Here is a 13,176-nt window from a genome sequence, read left to right as displayed (position 1 = left end):
TTCCATTGCCTTGCACCTTGTATAGTCATATATAACTGTGCAAATGTGTGCACTACATTACTTTTTCTGCTCTGGTGCAAAATAGTGGAGAATCAGGTGCAGTGTATCACTGGTTACTCTGATTGTGTAAACATTCTACATGAGGTTTTTAAAAAATGGCCTTACAGTGGGAATGAATCCTGGCATTATCCTCTTCTGCAGAACTGCATCCCAGTTAATATCAGCCAGGTACGGAAAATCCTGGATATCTTTCAGCTGAGAAAAACGTTCCTCGGGATTTCTCTCAAGCAACTGGCAATGGGAATTAAACACAATAGTTTAGATGAAGAGCCATAGGAAGACAATCATATATATATATTCTTGTATTCCTGACTGTGTATATACCCACGCTCACGCTGCAAATTTCCATATGGATAAAGGGCTACAGGACATAATCATGTTTGTGAATCTAAATCTATCTATCTATTTATATGTACAGCCGTTGCCTTTTAAAAACATACCAATTTTATCTTTAATAACTGGATATTGATCCCATGATATTCACCCTATTCCCTTTATTCAGTGAATAGCTAGGGAATCCTTCAGATACAGTAGTAATGTTATGTAATTACAAAGGAAATTGAAAAGTTCTGAAGGGCAATCATCTGTCTATGTATAAGAATATATATACACATACTCACGCACACACACAACCTCCCCCCAGGTTTAGGGCTGATACCAGTAATCCATGTTCCATGATCCATGTTATTTGCTATCTATCAGAATTTAGGAGACATTGTTATTGACTATAGACCACACAGCAAAGTGGGTAGGGAGAGAGGGGAATGGGCAGAGTCTTTGTTCTCCTGCACCCCATCACTGCGGCCAGCAGAGTTGGTTGTGGGTGGTGTCATAATTTCTTACTGGTGTAGGCCAATGGCAAATGATTACCTCTATTCCCAGAGCAGGAGGGAAGCAGGAAGGACGCGGTGCTTCATAAAAGGCTAATCTTGGTTTGGCGCCATTTATGCACCACCTACTGGCACAATGTAGCCCCTTGTCTATGCCGTTTGCCCTAATTCTGTTCACTCTCTTCCCCCGCTTCGTAGTTAAGATTCCATTCTTCACTAGCTTTCAGGCAGTCTTAATTGGCTGCAGCGCCTGGCTGGACAGAGTTAACCTTCACCCTCCCACTGAGCATCTACTGCAGGAGTTGAACAGCCTGACTATTGCTCCTGGGGCCCACCCTCCTGTACAAGCAGTCAGTCACCAGCACCACTCTGGAGGGTTGTGTTAGCAACCTGGCATTAGAGATCAGTACACAGCGTAGGATCTTTTTTTATCTTGTCAGAAGCCAAATGGTTTAATCTTTGCTGGCCTGAAGCTCACAGCTCAGAGACCTCACTCCTTCTCTGGTCCTTCATATCACTCAGCCCAGGGTGCGATACACAGACTGCAGCATCAGAGCTGAAGTAATCTCATTGCTAATGACTTCTTCAACTGGGCTGCTTCCTTGGCTACAGTGAAGATTTTCCTTTAGTAACGACTCAGTGAGTTCTTTCTTATTAGCAAGTTAGGCGGCACAGCCACCGAGATGTCACCAGATGTCCTTGAGTGTGAACAAATCAGCCAAAGTGCTCTGTTTTAACAGGTTCTTTTCTTTAACAAGGACACTTAGAAAAAGGGAACGGGTTCGGCAATGGTTTTTTCCGCTCTATCCAGTTTAAATAAAATCCCCCGGGGACCAGCTTCATCTGCACTTTCTCAGTATTTGGTCCTGATTTCTCCCCTTACTTCCCCCACCAAACATGTATGTGTATTTGGCATTTTATCCTCCTCCTGTCTCCAACGTAGCAGTGAAACTGGAATCTGCAGCTCAAAAAAGGCATCTTTTCAAAGAAGACACATCTAATCACAGAATACGAAATTCAGTTAACACCAGGGAGGCAGAGGGATTGAGTAGGGTTGTAATAAGGGGGTTGTGACGGAGTCCCCCAGGGATCATGCTCTGGACTCCTCTCCACACCGCCAGACAGGACTCTAGCGCTTCAGAGGGGGTCTGCCATCACACCAGCACAGTTGTCTCTTCCATCTGGCCTCAGAGGGTTCAGCACCCCTGCTCTGCCAGGAACCCCCCTGTAAACCCCCCCTCCTTGGAAGGGTCCCGGGGAGTTCCTCCATGCCCAAAGGGCCGGGCACCCCGCCTTGCACTCAGAAGCGATTCACAGCCAGTGTGGAAGTCAGAAGGGTTTATTAATTCTCAGGATCACAGCATAGAAGGATTTTGCTAGTAGCTTAACTAGGAGTTACAGCAACGACCACCTGGAGAGCCCCATTCTGGGTGCTCCCTCCCCAGCAACCCCTCACGGGGGACTGACCTATTTCTCCACCCTCAGACCTGTCCCCTAGCCTTCCCCAATCCTTTGTCACCTTCCCAGGCCAAGTGCCCACTCCCCTGGTCTTTACCTGCCCCAGCCTGTTGAAACTGGTTGGGCTGAGACAGGGGGTCCTGGCCAGGTCTGCCTATCTGTGGCTGGGGAAGGCCCATCTGCCCTCCAGTGGCCTCTGCAATGATCACACATCCGGGTCCCATCACCAAAATACATGAGTAACACAAGGAGGGGAAACTGAGGCACACACACGGAACTCAAAGAAAACCCCAAGAATATCTCCACTTCATCACATGGGTATAATTTGAAGAAATGGGATAGGAATATTAAGAAAAATTTTGAACTCTGTTAGGCTGTATCATAGTCTCACAAGAACACTCATGGAAGTCACAATAGATAATACTCTACATTGGTAGGAAAGCAACTGGCTGACTTAATATTTATTTAACTGAGGTATGCATATGGTTCCTATTACTGTTGGATCTGGGCACCCCATTATCTTCAATGGATTTATCCTCACAATGCACCCCTGTGAAGTAGGCAAGGGCTATTATCCCCACGTTACGGATGGGAAACTGAGGCACAGAGAGATTAAATGACTTGCCTAAGGTAATTTGGGGTGGGACAGGGAACTGAATTCAGATCTTCCAATTTCCAGGTTAATGCTCTACCCACTGGACCATCCTCCCTTTCTAACATCCTTGAGTCTATGAAACCATGGCAGTAGTCCTGCTTGTCTTCACATTTTTCAATGAAACCAGTGGAGGTTTTACATATTAGACCTGATACAAGTTAGTGATTGAATTCTATCTTTCAGTTCTCTGATTCAACATTGCAAGAACTTCTGGTAGCACATTCTAAAATAAGTCCCATAAAAACACCTTCTCAAATATAATGAATAAGCTGACAAGTTGTAACACCATTTTAGCATTAGTGCTTGCAACCAGAGTGTGAATGGTATGAAGTTGAGGTGCAAAAGCTAGAGTGAATGATATGCAGGCTAAGTGTAAACATCACTCACAATGTTTTCCCCATTCCAAGCACTGTGCTTAAACCTAAAATGCAAGTAACATGGGTCTGTTACCAATGATCAAACGCACTGAACCTTAATATGAAATTCACTTAAGATATGTGAACGGGACAAAACTTAATATCCCAGTTGGCCTCATATATAATACATAATGCTGCTAAACCAGATGCAAAGGGGCACATGGAAATTTAAATAAATTGTGACATTGCATTATTAATTCAAAAGGCAGCCTGGGGGATTTACAGCATGTTGTGGTTCAGGGGAAATCTTCCAGCAAAAATAAAAATATATAGAAATACAAAGGATGTTGCATAAAGATCCCGGTGTTGCTATTTGGCCTGGTAAAATTCTAGCTAAGGTATTAACTATCCCTCTTCCCTAAATTCTCCCATTTAATTTTAATTAAATGGATATTTTTCAATCGTCGTCCTATAAAACACTGCTGTGCTGCATTGCCAATGAAGAATTGCTGCCATGTCTCTACCCTAAAGATAAGTGCAGCTATACACAGAATCTTTAGGAAGATAAGTAGTCATAAATGCAAGGGATTATTTTACTATTCATAACTAGGACTAATTGGAAAAAAAATGGAGAAAATTATTTCTCACAAAATTTCAAAATGTTCCCATTTAACAGGGTTCAAAATGGACTAGTTTCCCTTTTTCATTACTTCTTTTGTGATATCTTCCGCTAACATTTGTATTGAAATGTTTTTGAAATCCTTATCAAATGTTTTGTTTACTGAAAACCTGACTTCAGTGAGAAAACATGGTTTTAAGTTAAACAGTTTTTATAATGATTTTGAAAACAATGTTGATAAACTTCAATGAAAATATTAATGAAACTGTTGCAGAAGATGATATGGAAAATGGAATGTTCTGATATCAGCATTTTTGGTGAAAAGTTTGCTTTTTGGAACCAACATTTTTTCCCGCAAAATAAAACCTTTCATGTGAAAAGTTTTGACCAGCTCCATTTCTCTCTCTAGCTACTTCCAACACCACAATTGCAGAGAGTTAAGGAAGGTTACCGTGCCAGTCTGAAGGCTCTGGAAGCTGATCCTTCATGTATCCCGAGAACAAGGACATCATTGGCAACACCAGTGCAAGCTTCCCTACCACAAGGCTCTCAATATACCCTGACCTGGAGATGACACTGTCAATAAGGCTTCCCGCTACTGATTATATCAGTGTGGATACCTGCCATTAAAAAGTGGACTGAGACCCTTAGTCCTTTCACAGGGGGCCCCACAACCCATAACACTGGACCTGACCTGGACAGGATTTGCACTGGACGTCTAAGGAGCGATCCAAGGGCCAGTGAACACAATAGAAAGGCTCCTAGATCTGAATATATCCATTCCCCTGAGTTATCCATTTCTCCACCTGTCCTCACCTTTTTGAGTAGTGACACCATTTCTTTAGACCAAGCAGCAGGATACATTACAGTAGTTGTCCTAAATACATGAGCAATTTCATTTGTTGATGTGTTGGAGCGAATGTGATAGGGCCTCTGTGAAAAACAGAAGGAAATGATTTAAGTAAAAAAAAAAAAAAAAAAAAGATCTTTTGGAAACCTTCCTAGGGCAAGAAGTCTCCAAACAGTGTCTCTTTGTGCCATTCTCCAAGCCCCCCCACTGCTGCTCTAGATTGAACCATTGTCTCTCACTGCAGAGGCTAACTCAATTGAAGTAAACAGATTTCTACAGGACTGAGTAATAATAAATAATAATAATAATAATGAGACATTTAAACAGCAAGACGAATAGGAGGGAAAAGCAAAGAGTAGAGCTGTCTCCCAGCTGGTATTTCATTGGCAAAACCAGTATTTGTACTTTAAAAGGCCATTAAAATGAAATTAATTTACTGGTATTGCAATGACCTGTATTTTCTCAACACGCTCTGTTAAATTTAAATTGTATTTTTTGTTCATTTCTCAAGTTTTGAGATGATATTGACAAAGTAGAGGCTGATGGCTTTTCCCCCTACTTCTTCTTTCCTTTGGAAAAGTGACAACCTCAGCAAAGGGAGAAAAGCACAATACAAAAAATAACACCTCACAGCAGAGGTGGTTGAACAGAGTTTTACAGGTATGGCTCAGGCTGCAGAACGCCTGTTCATTCATGTACGATGAATGTCCTAGAGGTAGGAATAAAGAGGCCCTTCAGTTTCATTTCAGATGTCAGCCTGAATTTATCACATTATACTGTGGTCACCACTAATAATATCAATTTACTGTGGCATGATGTTTGAATATACTGCAATATTTTCTACACCTAGATTTGAAAATAACACAGTACAGTCACAAGCAACTGAACAGTAAGTGCAACAGTGTTGCAATCCATTTTATTTTCTAATTACAAAGTATATATTATTTAAATTTTCAGAAGTGATTAGAGATTTTGGTTTTAGGGGCACAGCTGCAGGAAGCATGCTTTGCCATATTCTTTTAACCTGTCCAAGTTGGGACCCAAAACTTGAGACACCCAAAATTCACTTGAAAATTTAGATCAGTTTATAGAATCATAGAATATTAGAGTTGGAAGGGACCTCAGGAGCTCATCTAGTCCAACCCCCTGCTCAAAGCAGGACTAACCTCAGCTAAATCATCCCAGCCAGGGCTTTGTCAAGCCTCAGCTTAAAAACCTCTAAAGATGGAGATTCCACAACCTCTCTAGGCAACCCATTCCAGTGCTTCACCATCCTCCTAGTGAAAAACTTTTTCCTAATGTCCAACCTAGACCTCCCCCCTGCAACTTGAGACCGTTGCTCCTTGTTCTGTCATCTGCCACCACCGAGAACAGCCTACCCCCATCCTCCCTGGAACCCCCTTTCAGGTAGTTAAAGGCCGCTATCAAATCCCCCCTCATTCTTCTCTTTTGCAGACTAAACAAGCCCAGTTCCCTCAGCTTCTCCTCATAAGTCCTGTGCTCCAGCCCCCTAATCATTTTTGTTGCCCTCCGCTGTACTCTCTCCAACTTGTCCACATCCTTTTTGTAGTGGGGGGGCCCAAAACTGGACACAATATTCTAAATATTCTATTCCAGTTTATATATAGTTATAGATTAAAATACATTCTGCCCATACAGTTCTTTAAAAGATAAAAAGTGATATGAACTGGAAATGTAAATATTATTTTAAGAGGTTTTTCTAACCTCCCAAGCTCTTATGTGATCTTTTTGCTTGGAAGAATACTGTTTATTTTCATTCTAAGCAACTTTCTATTTTTACAAAACTGTTAAGGACTTATCCAAGATGCACCAAACTTTACTAATAAGTTATAGGCAAAGATTGAGGCACAATAGGGCATGAATAGTGTTGTATTAATAATTCACACACAGTGGTTCATGTTTGTCCAGACTGCAGAGCCTTAATACAAGAGTAAAATGATTTTTTAAAAAACCAATATTTTTTCTTGCATGTTCTGAGCTCAGATTAAATTCTATTACAGTCCCTGATTTTGGAATTCTTATCCATCAGCTAGATGGCTCAATTTTTATTGCCTAACATATATTAATTGACAGAGCACTGGATGCTCCAAGAACCTGTCACCCTGAGTTATTCTGCACTGCAGTGGTTTCTTTTGGAATTTTTATGAATCCATCATAAGAATCTCAATGGAGATTTGCTTTCTGCTGTCTTTTTATAATGGATTTTAAAGCCTAGATTTCTACTTGACTTTTTTCATCCAAGTTAAAAAGTACTTATTATTTCAATACATTATTGAAATGAGTAAATAAAAAAAAACCCAAACAAATAATGAATGCAGCTGTATGTATAATACCCAGCCTCGAAGTAGCTCATAGGCAGTAATTCCTAAAGACCACCAGTCAACAGCAAAGGAATAGCCAGTAGATTTTGTTGAGTTAAACATCTCGGGTGCTGAAAAATACAGAAAAATGTTGTATGCTTTATTTCAGTCTCAAAGGGAAATCATTGACTATTTTCATCAGTATATAATGTTTCAGTCCTAAGGTCTGAAAAGCATTCTAGACTGTTCTATTTACCAGATATTTAATTTGTTCCCCTTTGCAGTCTTTCACGTGATTATTTTTGGGTTTTTTAACAAGATAGGACAGTAACAGGCGGATTGGGATTCCCATCACCTAAATACTATTCTTTCCCCAGCTCTGCCATTGCTATGCTTATTGACCTTGGGGAAGTCATTTAAACTCTCAGCCTCAGTTTCATAATCTACGGTAATATTTAGCTACTTCAAAAATCATAGTGGGAGGCTAAGTTAAATGCTCATGTTCATACAATGCTTTGGGGTCATGACATGACAAGTGCTATATAATGGGTCATTGCTACTATTTGTAATTTCAGTGGGATAGTTACTTGAGTCCAATTCCCACTCATTAGGAAATAACTGCACTTTGATGTGGAACCGGTATCTGACTCATTTCATAGCAGGTCAGTTTGACTCAACTTTTCACATATGCCTATACTGAGAACTGAACTCAGATTGATAAAATTGGGGTTTTGCAGTCTAATGACACAGACAGTATAATCAGGATTAGTGTGAAGTATTCGCTGACTTGCTCTTGTAATTTTGGGCAAGACTTTTAGCTTCTCTCTGCCTCAGTTTCCACATCTGGGAAATAAAACTATTGATATTTTCTTACCCCAAAGGGGTGTTGTGAGATTTAATCTATTAAATGTAAGAGTTTTGAGAGCCTTGGATGTGGAAATTCAAAGTATTAAATGCTCAATGCACAATGGATAAATAAATAGATAAATAGATAAATCATTTAATTAATTTGGTGTTAAAGTGTTTGTATGTCTCCTAAAAACACTAAGAATTATGAAGCTCATTGGGTTCAACTAGTTTCCAATATTATATAGCTGACTAGGGGTTGGGAATTAAGTCTATTTTGGGTTCTTATATCACCTCTATCACATAATATCAGATTACATCACAATTTTGACTGTATTTTTCCTCCCAACATTACCACAGGCAGTGAGGCATGGCAGTGCTATTATCCCCATTTCACATATGGGGAACTGAGGCATAAAGAGGCTCTTGACTTCCCCAATGAAGTCCTTGTCAGAGCAGGGAACTGAACCCTGCTCTACCAAGTTCAAGGCTAATACTGACCCAGCTAGCCTCTCTTTTTATTCTGCAGGAAATTTCCTCACTCTCAAGTTAGAGCTGTTTTGACCTTTCTATTAGAGAGTTCAGCTGATTTCCTCCTTCCTACCCCATTTCTTTTATCTGTATTCAAAAACACTTTCTGCCTAGTAGAACCCAAATGTAACTTAAGAGGGTAAATGTAAACTATGCATTTGGGGCCTATAAACCCAGACATGATACTAGCTATATTTCTGGAAAGCCAAAAGTGACTTCTAGCTGGGTGAGGACCCAACTGCCATTGCTTTTATATTGGAAAACTGCCAGCCTGACAGGAAGTAGGGCAGGGTCAGAAAATGGGCTTGACCTTTAGCTTCATGTGAAAGATTAAGGAAAATGCAGTAATATTTTTAGGTGGTGGAAAGTGAGGGTCATTGTCAAAGGAATAAAACAAAAATGAGGGGAAAATCGGGGGTTTTTTTTGGTTTGTATGTTTCTTTTTATACTTCAGGGTTGAGTCAGGTGACTTGAAGGGTGAAAGGTCAGCTCTGTGATGCTAATAAAAAGAGCCTCCCATAGAAAGAGAGGGAATAGCTATGATGAGATGGCAGCTGTAGGGGGAAAACCTCAGCTCAGACAATGCTTTAAATTAGCTTTACAGAACATCCCTGCTGTGTGAGGTAAGGGTCCTTGTGTTATCTGCAGTGAGATGCTGCAAATACTTTCATTTTTATTACTGTTGGTCCATTTTACAGCTGGACATTTCTTAACTTTAAATAAGGAGCCTCTCAGTTCACACAGGTCTAGTTCTGGGACCTTCCCTTGTTAGCCATTTCCTCTGCACTCTTGGTCTGATTCTTCTCATACTTGCAATGGTTTTACCACCTTAGTGTAACTCCTCTGACTTCACCTGTATAAGCGAGCTCAGCAGCAAACTCTTCTTGTCTCTGAGTAAGCAAGTAATTTGCTTGTTTGACAACTAAAGAGGCATAAGTAAGAATTTTCTGCATTAGTGGCAGGGGAAAATCAATTGATGGAACGTCTCCAACAGCAAGAATGGGAGGGAAGCAAGCTCTGTCTGAAAACCAGCATCTGCAGCAGTCAGGGTTTAGTGATATCCAGATATGGAACTGAATCCCATCAGTGGCAGGGAATTCGTACTTACACGCCTGCATGCTGCATTTTAAATACTCAGTCTGACTTAAATGAACAAACTGATTCCTGTGTGTGCTTCCACTGTAGGAAAACTACCTGTTGTAGACACTGTTATTGTATCAATGTCACATGCATCCAGGGAACCAGGACTAGAACCTTGCTCCTTCCACTGCAAAAATAGACGACTCAGCTGCTTGATCTAAAGTAGCTCCTATCGTTAGTGGTAGTAACAGCAGGTCTGTTACATACTTTGTGGCCCCACCACAACCCAGAAACATCCCTCACTCACACACACAGTAGCCCTGCTTCTTTACCTAGCTTGGGACCAAACTGGTGTCTTTGCCCTATAGAGAACAAACATACACAAATACTGCATTTTCTCCTAACGAAGGACAGAAGGGAAAAATGGTGTCTCTACTCCCTTTGTCACCATAGCAACTGGCCCTGCTACCAGCACAATGGGAACCTGAAAATTTGCACCACATTTTCCTAGCAGGAGCATTGCACTTAACACATGGAAGTGCAGAAGGTCAGTGCACAAATGTGGTGCGCCCTAGGGTACTGACTCATCCTGCTGGTCCTTATTTCCCTTCGGCTTATTTTCAAGCTTTTTCCCTTGTGCATCTTAGTTTCCAGACTGTAGCTGGGTTGACCGTTTGGTACAGCTGGGCACAAATCCATTCATATCAACAGAGTAAATAAATTTAAAAAGGGATCTTCAAAATGAGATTGAAACACATTCTCACTACTTTCCTGCCACTTGTGGTTGTGATATCTGCATCTGTTTAATGCTTGCTATATATAAGCAGAGTGCATTTTTATCTTAACATCTGTAAACTGTAAAGCCACCCTGGCTTTGCTCTGTCCTTTTAATTTTATATTTGCAAAGGAATGCAACATTAAACAGAGGATATTTGGCTCTGGGTTAGGAGCTGGGACTCCCAGACCCTGATTCATCTCTTCCTTACATGGGTTTTATGCCAACATAACTTACAATGGGAGACCCTGCGTTCCTTTTGCTGGCATGCTATGTGATTTACGCAGCTCATGCAAATTCCACTTGCCATTACAGCTAGTCTAAACCCAGAGTAACACTATGGACTTCAATGTAGTTTGTTCAGATTTAGACCCTCATCATGAGAGGTGCTGCTGAGCACCCTTTACATGGTACTCGGTCTATCCTCTACTCACAGGTGACATTTAGCCCTTTGCAGGATTGAGCCATTAAACTAGTGTAAGAGAGAGCCTAATACATCTCTCCGTGCCTCAGTTTACCCATCTATAAAACGAGGATAATAATACATTCCGTACCTACCTCATAGACATGAGGTGAAGCATGACTAAAATTTGTAAAATGCTTTGACAGTCTCAAAAAAAAAACATTTCATTTAATAATCTCACATGGGTACAATAAATGTGAGCAAGGTCTTACAGGCTGACAACAGTTTAACAGAAATTAGTGCCTCCATTAGACCTTTCCTGGCTCCCCACCCTTTTTGTTAATTAATCACTACATGGGCCCCAATTCTAAATCAATATGAGAAAATCTTTCAGAGATGTGAGGGAAAAAAATCCTGGCAAACAAGAATCTTCTTTTTTTCCATCTCAGGCTTGTCTCATTTAATACCACAGCATTCCGACCTGGCAAGAATGGAAAGAGTTAAAACTTTCTGAAAAGATTTAACTTTTGTCCTTATATATCCCTTGAATTAAGGATAGGTATTAAACAAAGAATGGCTATTTAATTAGCCTATAACTTTATGAATTCTTACCCATATATGGCTTTGTGCCAGCGATAGTGGTGACCTGCATCTCTTTAGTCAGCATCGTGGCAATGTTGAAATCTGTGATGTGCACATGTCCTGAAAGAAAGATATGCATTAATTCCAGTTTCTTTCTTTCTATTTTGTGTTCAACTCTGGTGCTGCTAGTAAATTTTTAAGATCAGACCTAATCTGCTTTATGCATTGTTAAATGGTATGAAGGTTTGGAGGGGGAAGGAGGTTCACAGGCAACAAACCTTCTTCATGACATCCCTTTCAGCATTCACTGCAAAACACTTTTTGAAAAGGAAACAAAATACTTTTTCTGCTAGTTAATTTTAAGGCTCACCCCTCTGATTTACAATAAATGGCTTTTGGAAGCCCCAAGCTCAGCATCAGACTGCTGCAGTGCAGAAGTGAGGGTGTATTGCACTCACTTCTGCACTGCCTCCGGAGGTGGCTCTGATTCCCCCAGTGAAAGTGGCTGTGCAGGCTCCCAGCAGCACAGAGGAGATCATGTTTCACAGAAAAGGTCTTATTCCTCGGTCCGCAACACATTTTTCACACCCTACTTATCAAGAAATAAGCTTTTGACTATCAGGTAGTGTTGAAAGAATCCAACCATTCCATTCCACTGAACCAGGATCCTTCTTGGAGACCCTGAAGGGATCCAACGCATCGGGAATGTAACTCATCAGGAATATAACTCTTCCAAGTGAGCCCATGGTCCCCACAACTCTGGTAAACAGGAGGTGCACATGGCTCTCTTATTCATAATTGGGGTAAATGCAAATACAGAGTAACTCCAATCAGTTTAATAACTGGAACATTAGATTACCGTAATGAAGCGCCTCATTAAGACCACTCAAAAACTGAAGCTAGGGCAGAATGTGGTAGCCTGCTTCTTGAGCAGAGTTTCACACAGGAAGCACCAATGATTGTGAAATTATTCATGCTTTTACAAATCTAATCTAAATCAATATAGTCCCTTAACTCCCACAAGCTAATGGGAATGGTTTTTACTCCTTGATGAATATAGGTAACTCCCACAAATGGGAGAACAAATCATATTAAGAGCATACATTTCCCTTTACTGTCTCCCCTTTTCATTTTGTCTTGGATCATTACAAACAGAAGACCCGATTCAAGGTAAATTCATGTACAGGGGTAACTGGGTGGGATTTAGTGGTCTGGGATTTGCAGAAGGTCCGACTAGATGATCTGTTCATCCATTCTGGCCTGGAACTCAATGATTTTGTTCACCTCGTTGTCCCGTTACAATATGGTTGTGACATTAGGGGCTCAGAATAGCGTTACCCACTCAAAGAAGACAGCCAAGATGTTTTGCACTATCAAGAGAGAACATAATCCATACCTATTCCGACCTTGTTACAGCAATTTCAACTATCCTAGTGACCGTCAATTGTCACGGCCAGAACTGTAGCGCATTTTCAAGGTCTTCAGCACATTCCAAGAGAAAATATTCATTTAAAGTTCCACTACTTCCAGATGTTTGAGCATTGACCTTCTAGCCCAGCTAAAATTTTGCCCATTTATAATCCCATGCTTTTAATACGTCTTGCAATCTTGCTCCAGAAGGACGTACCTTGATCTGCACCAAATGTTTCTGTATTGATGAAACTTTAGCAGCAAAACTGGGGAGGCTGGCATGGGAAGTTTGTTAAATGTCGTGAAATCCACTTGAAGGGCAGGGAGTAAAGGAACTGCACTGGAAAAATTTTTATTTGCCCAAGTTTTTATTGTCTTCAATAACCTGCCAATTTCATTG

General features: G+C 40.8%; 1 protein-coding gene across 1 annotated transcript in view; it reads right to left on the bottom strand.

Annotated features, from left to right (window-relative positions):
• Window positions 1-13,176, bottom strand: part of STK32A (serine/threonine kinase 32A) — a 50,407-nt gene that overhangs the window by 7,541 nt on the left and 29,690 nt on the right. Inside the window, exons 4-7 of the mRNA XM_067566433.1 lie at window positions 11,397-11,486; window positions 7,183-7,280; window positions 4,795-4,911; window positions 166-291 (exon numbers count right to left, since the gene is read on the bottom strand). Coding sequence (XP_067422534.1) covers window positions 166-291; window positions 4,795-4,911; window positions 7,183-7,280; window positions 11,397-11,486 — 431 coding nt within the window. The remainder of the gene's footprint in view (window positions 1-165; window positions 292-4,794; window positions 4,912-7,182; window positions 7,281-11,396; window positions 11,487-13,176) is intronic.

The sequence above is a fragment of the Emydura macquarii genome, unplaced genomic scaffold (assembly GCF_026122565.2).
Source record: "Emydura macquarii macquarii isolate MOO-44397 ecotype Brisbane River unplaced genomic scaffold, CSIRO-AGI_Emac_v2 contig_2768, whole genome shotgun sequence".
Lineage (NCBI taxonomy): Eukaryota > Metazoa > Chordata > Testudines > Chelidae > Emydura > Emydura macquarii.
Note: the sequence above shows the minus strand (reverse complement) of the source record. Positions and strands in the feature narration are given on the sequence as shown.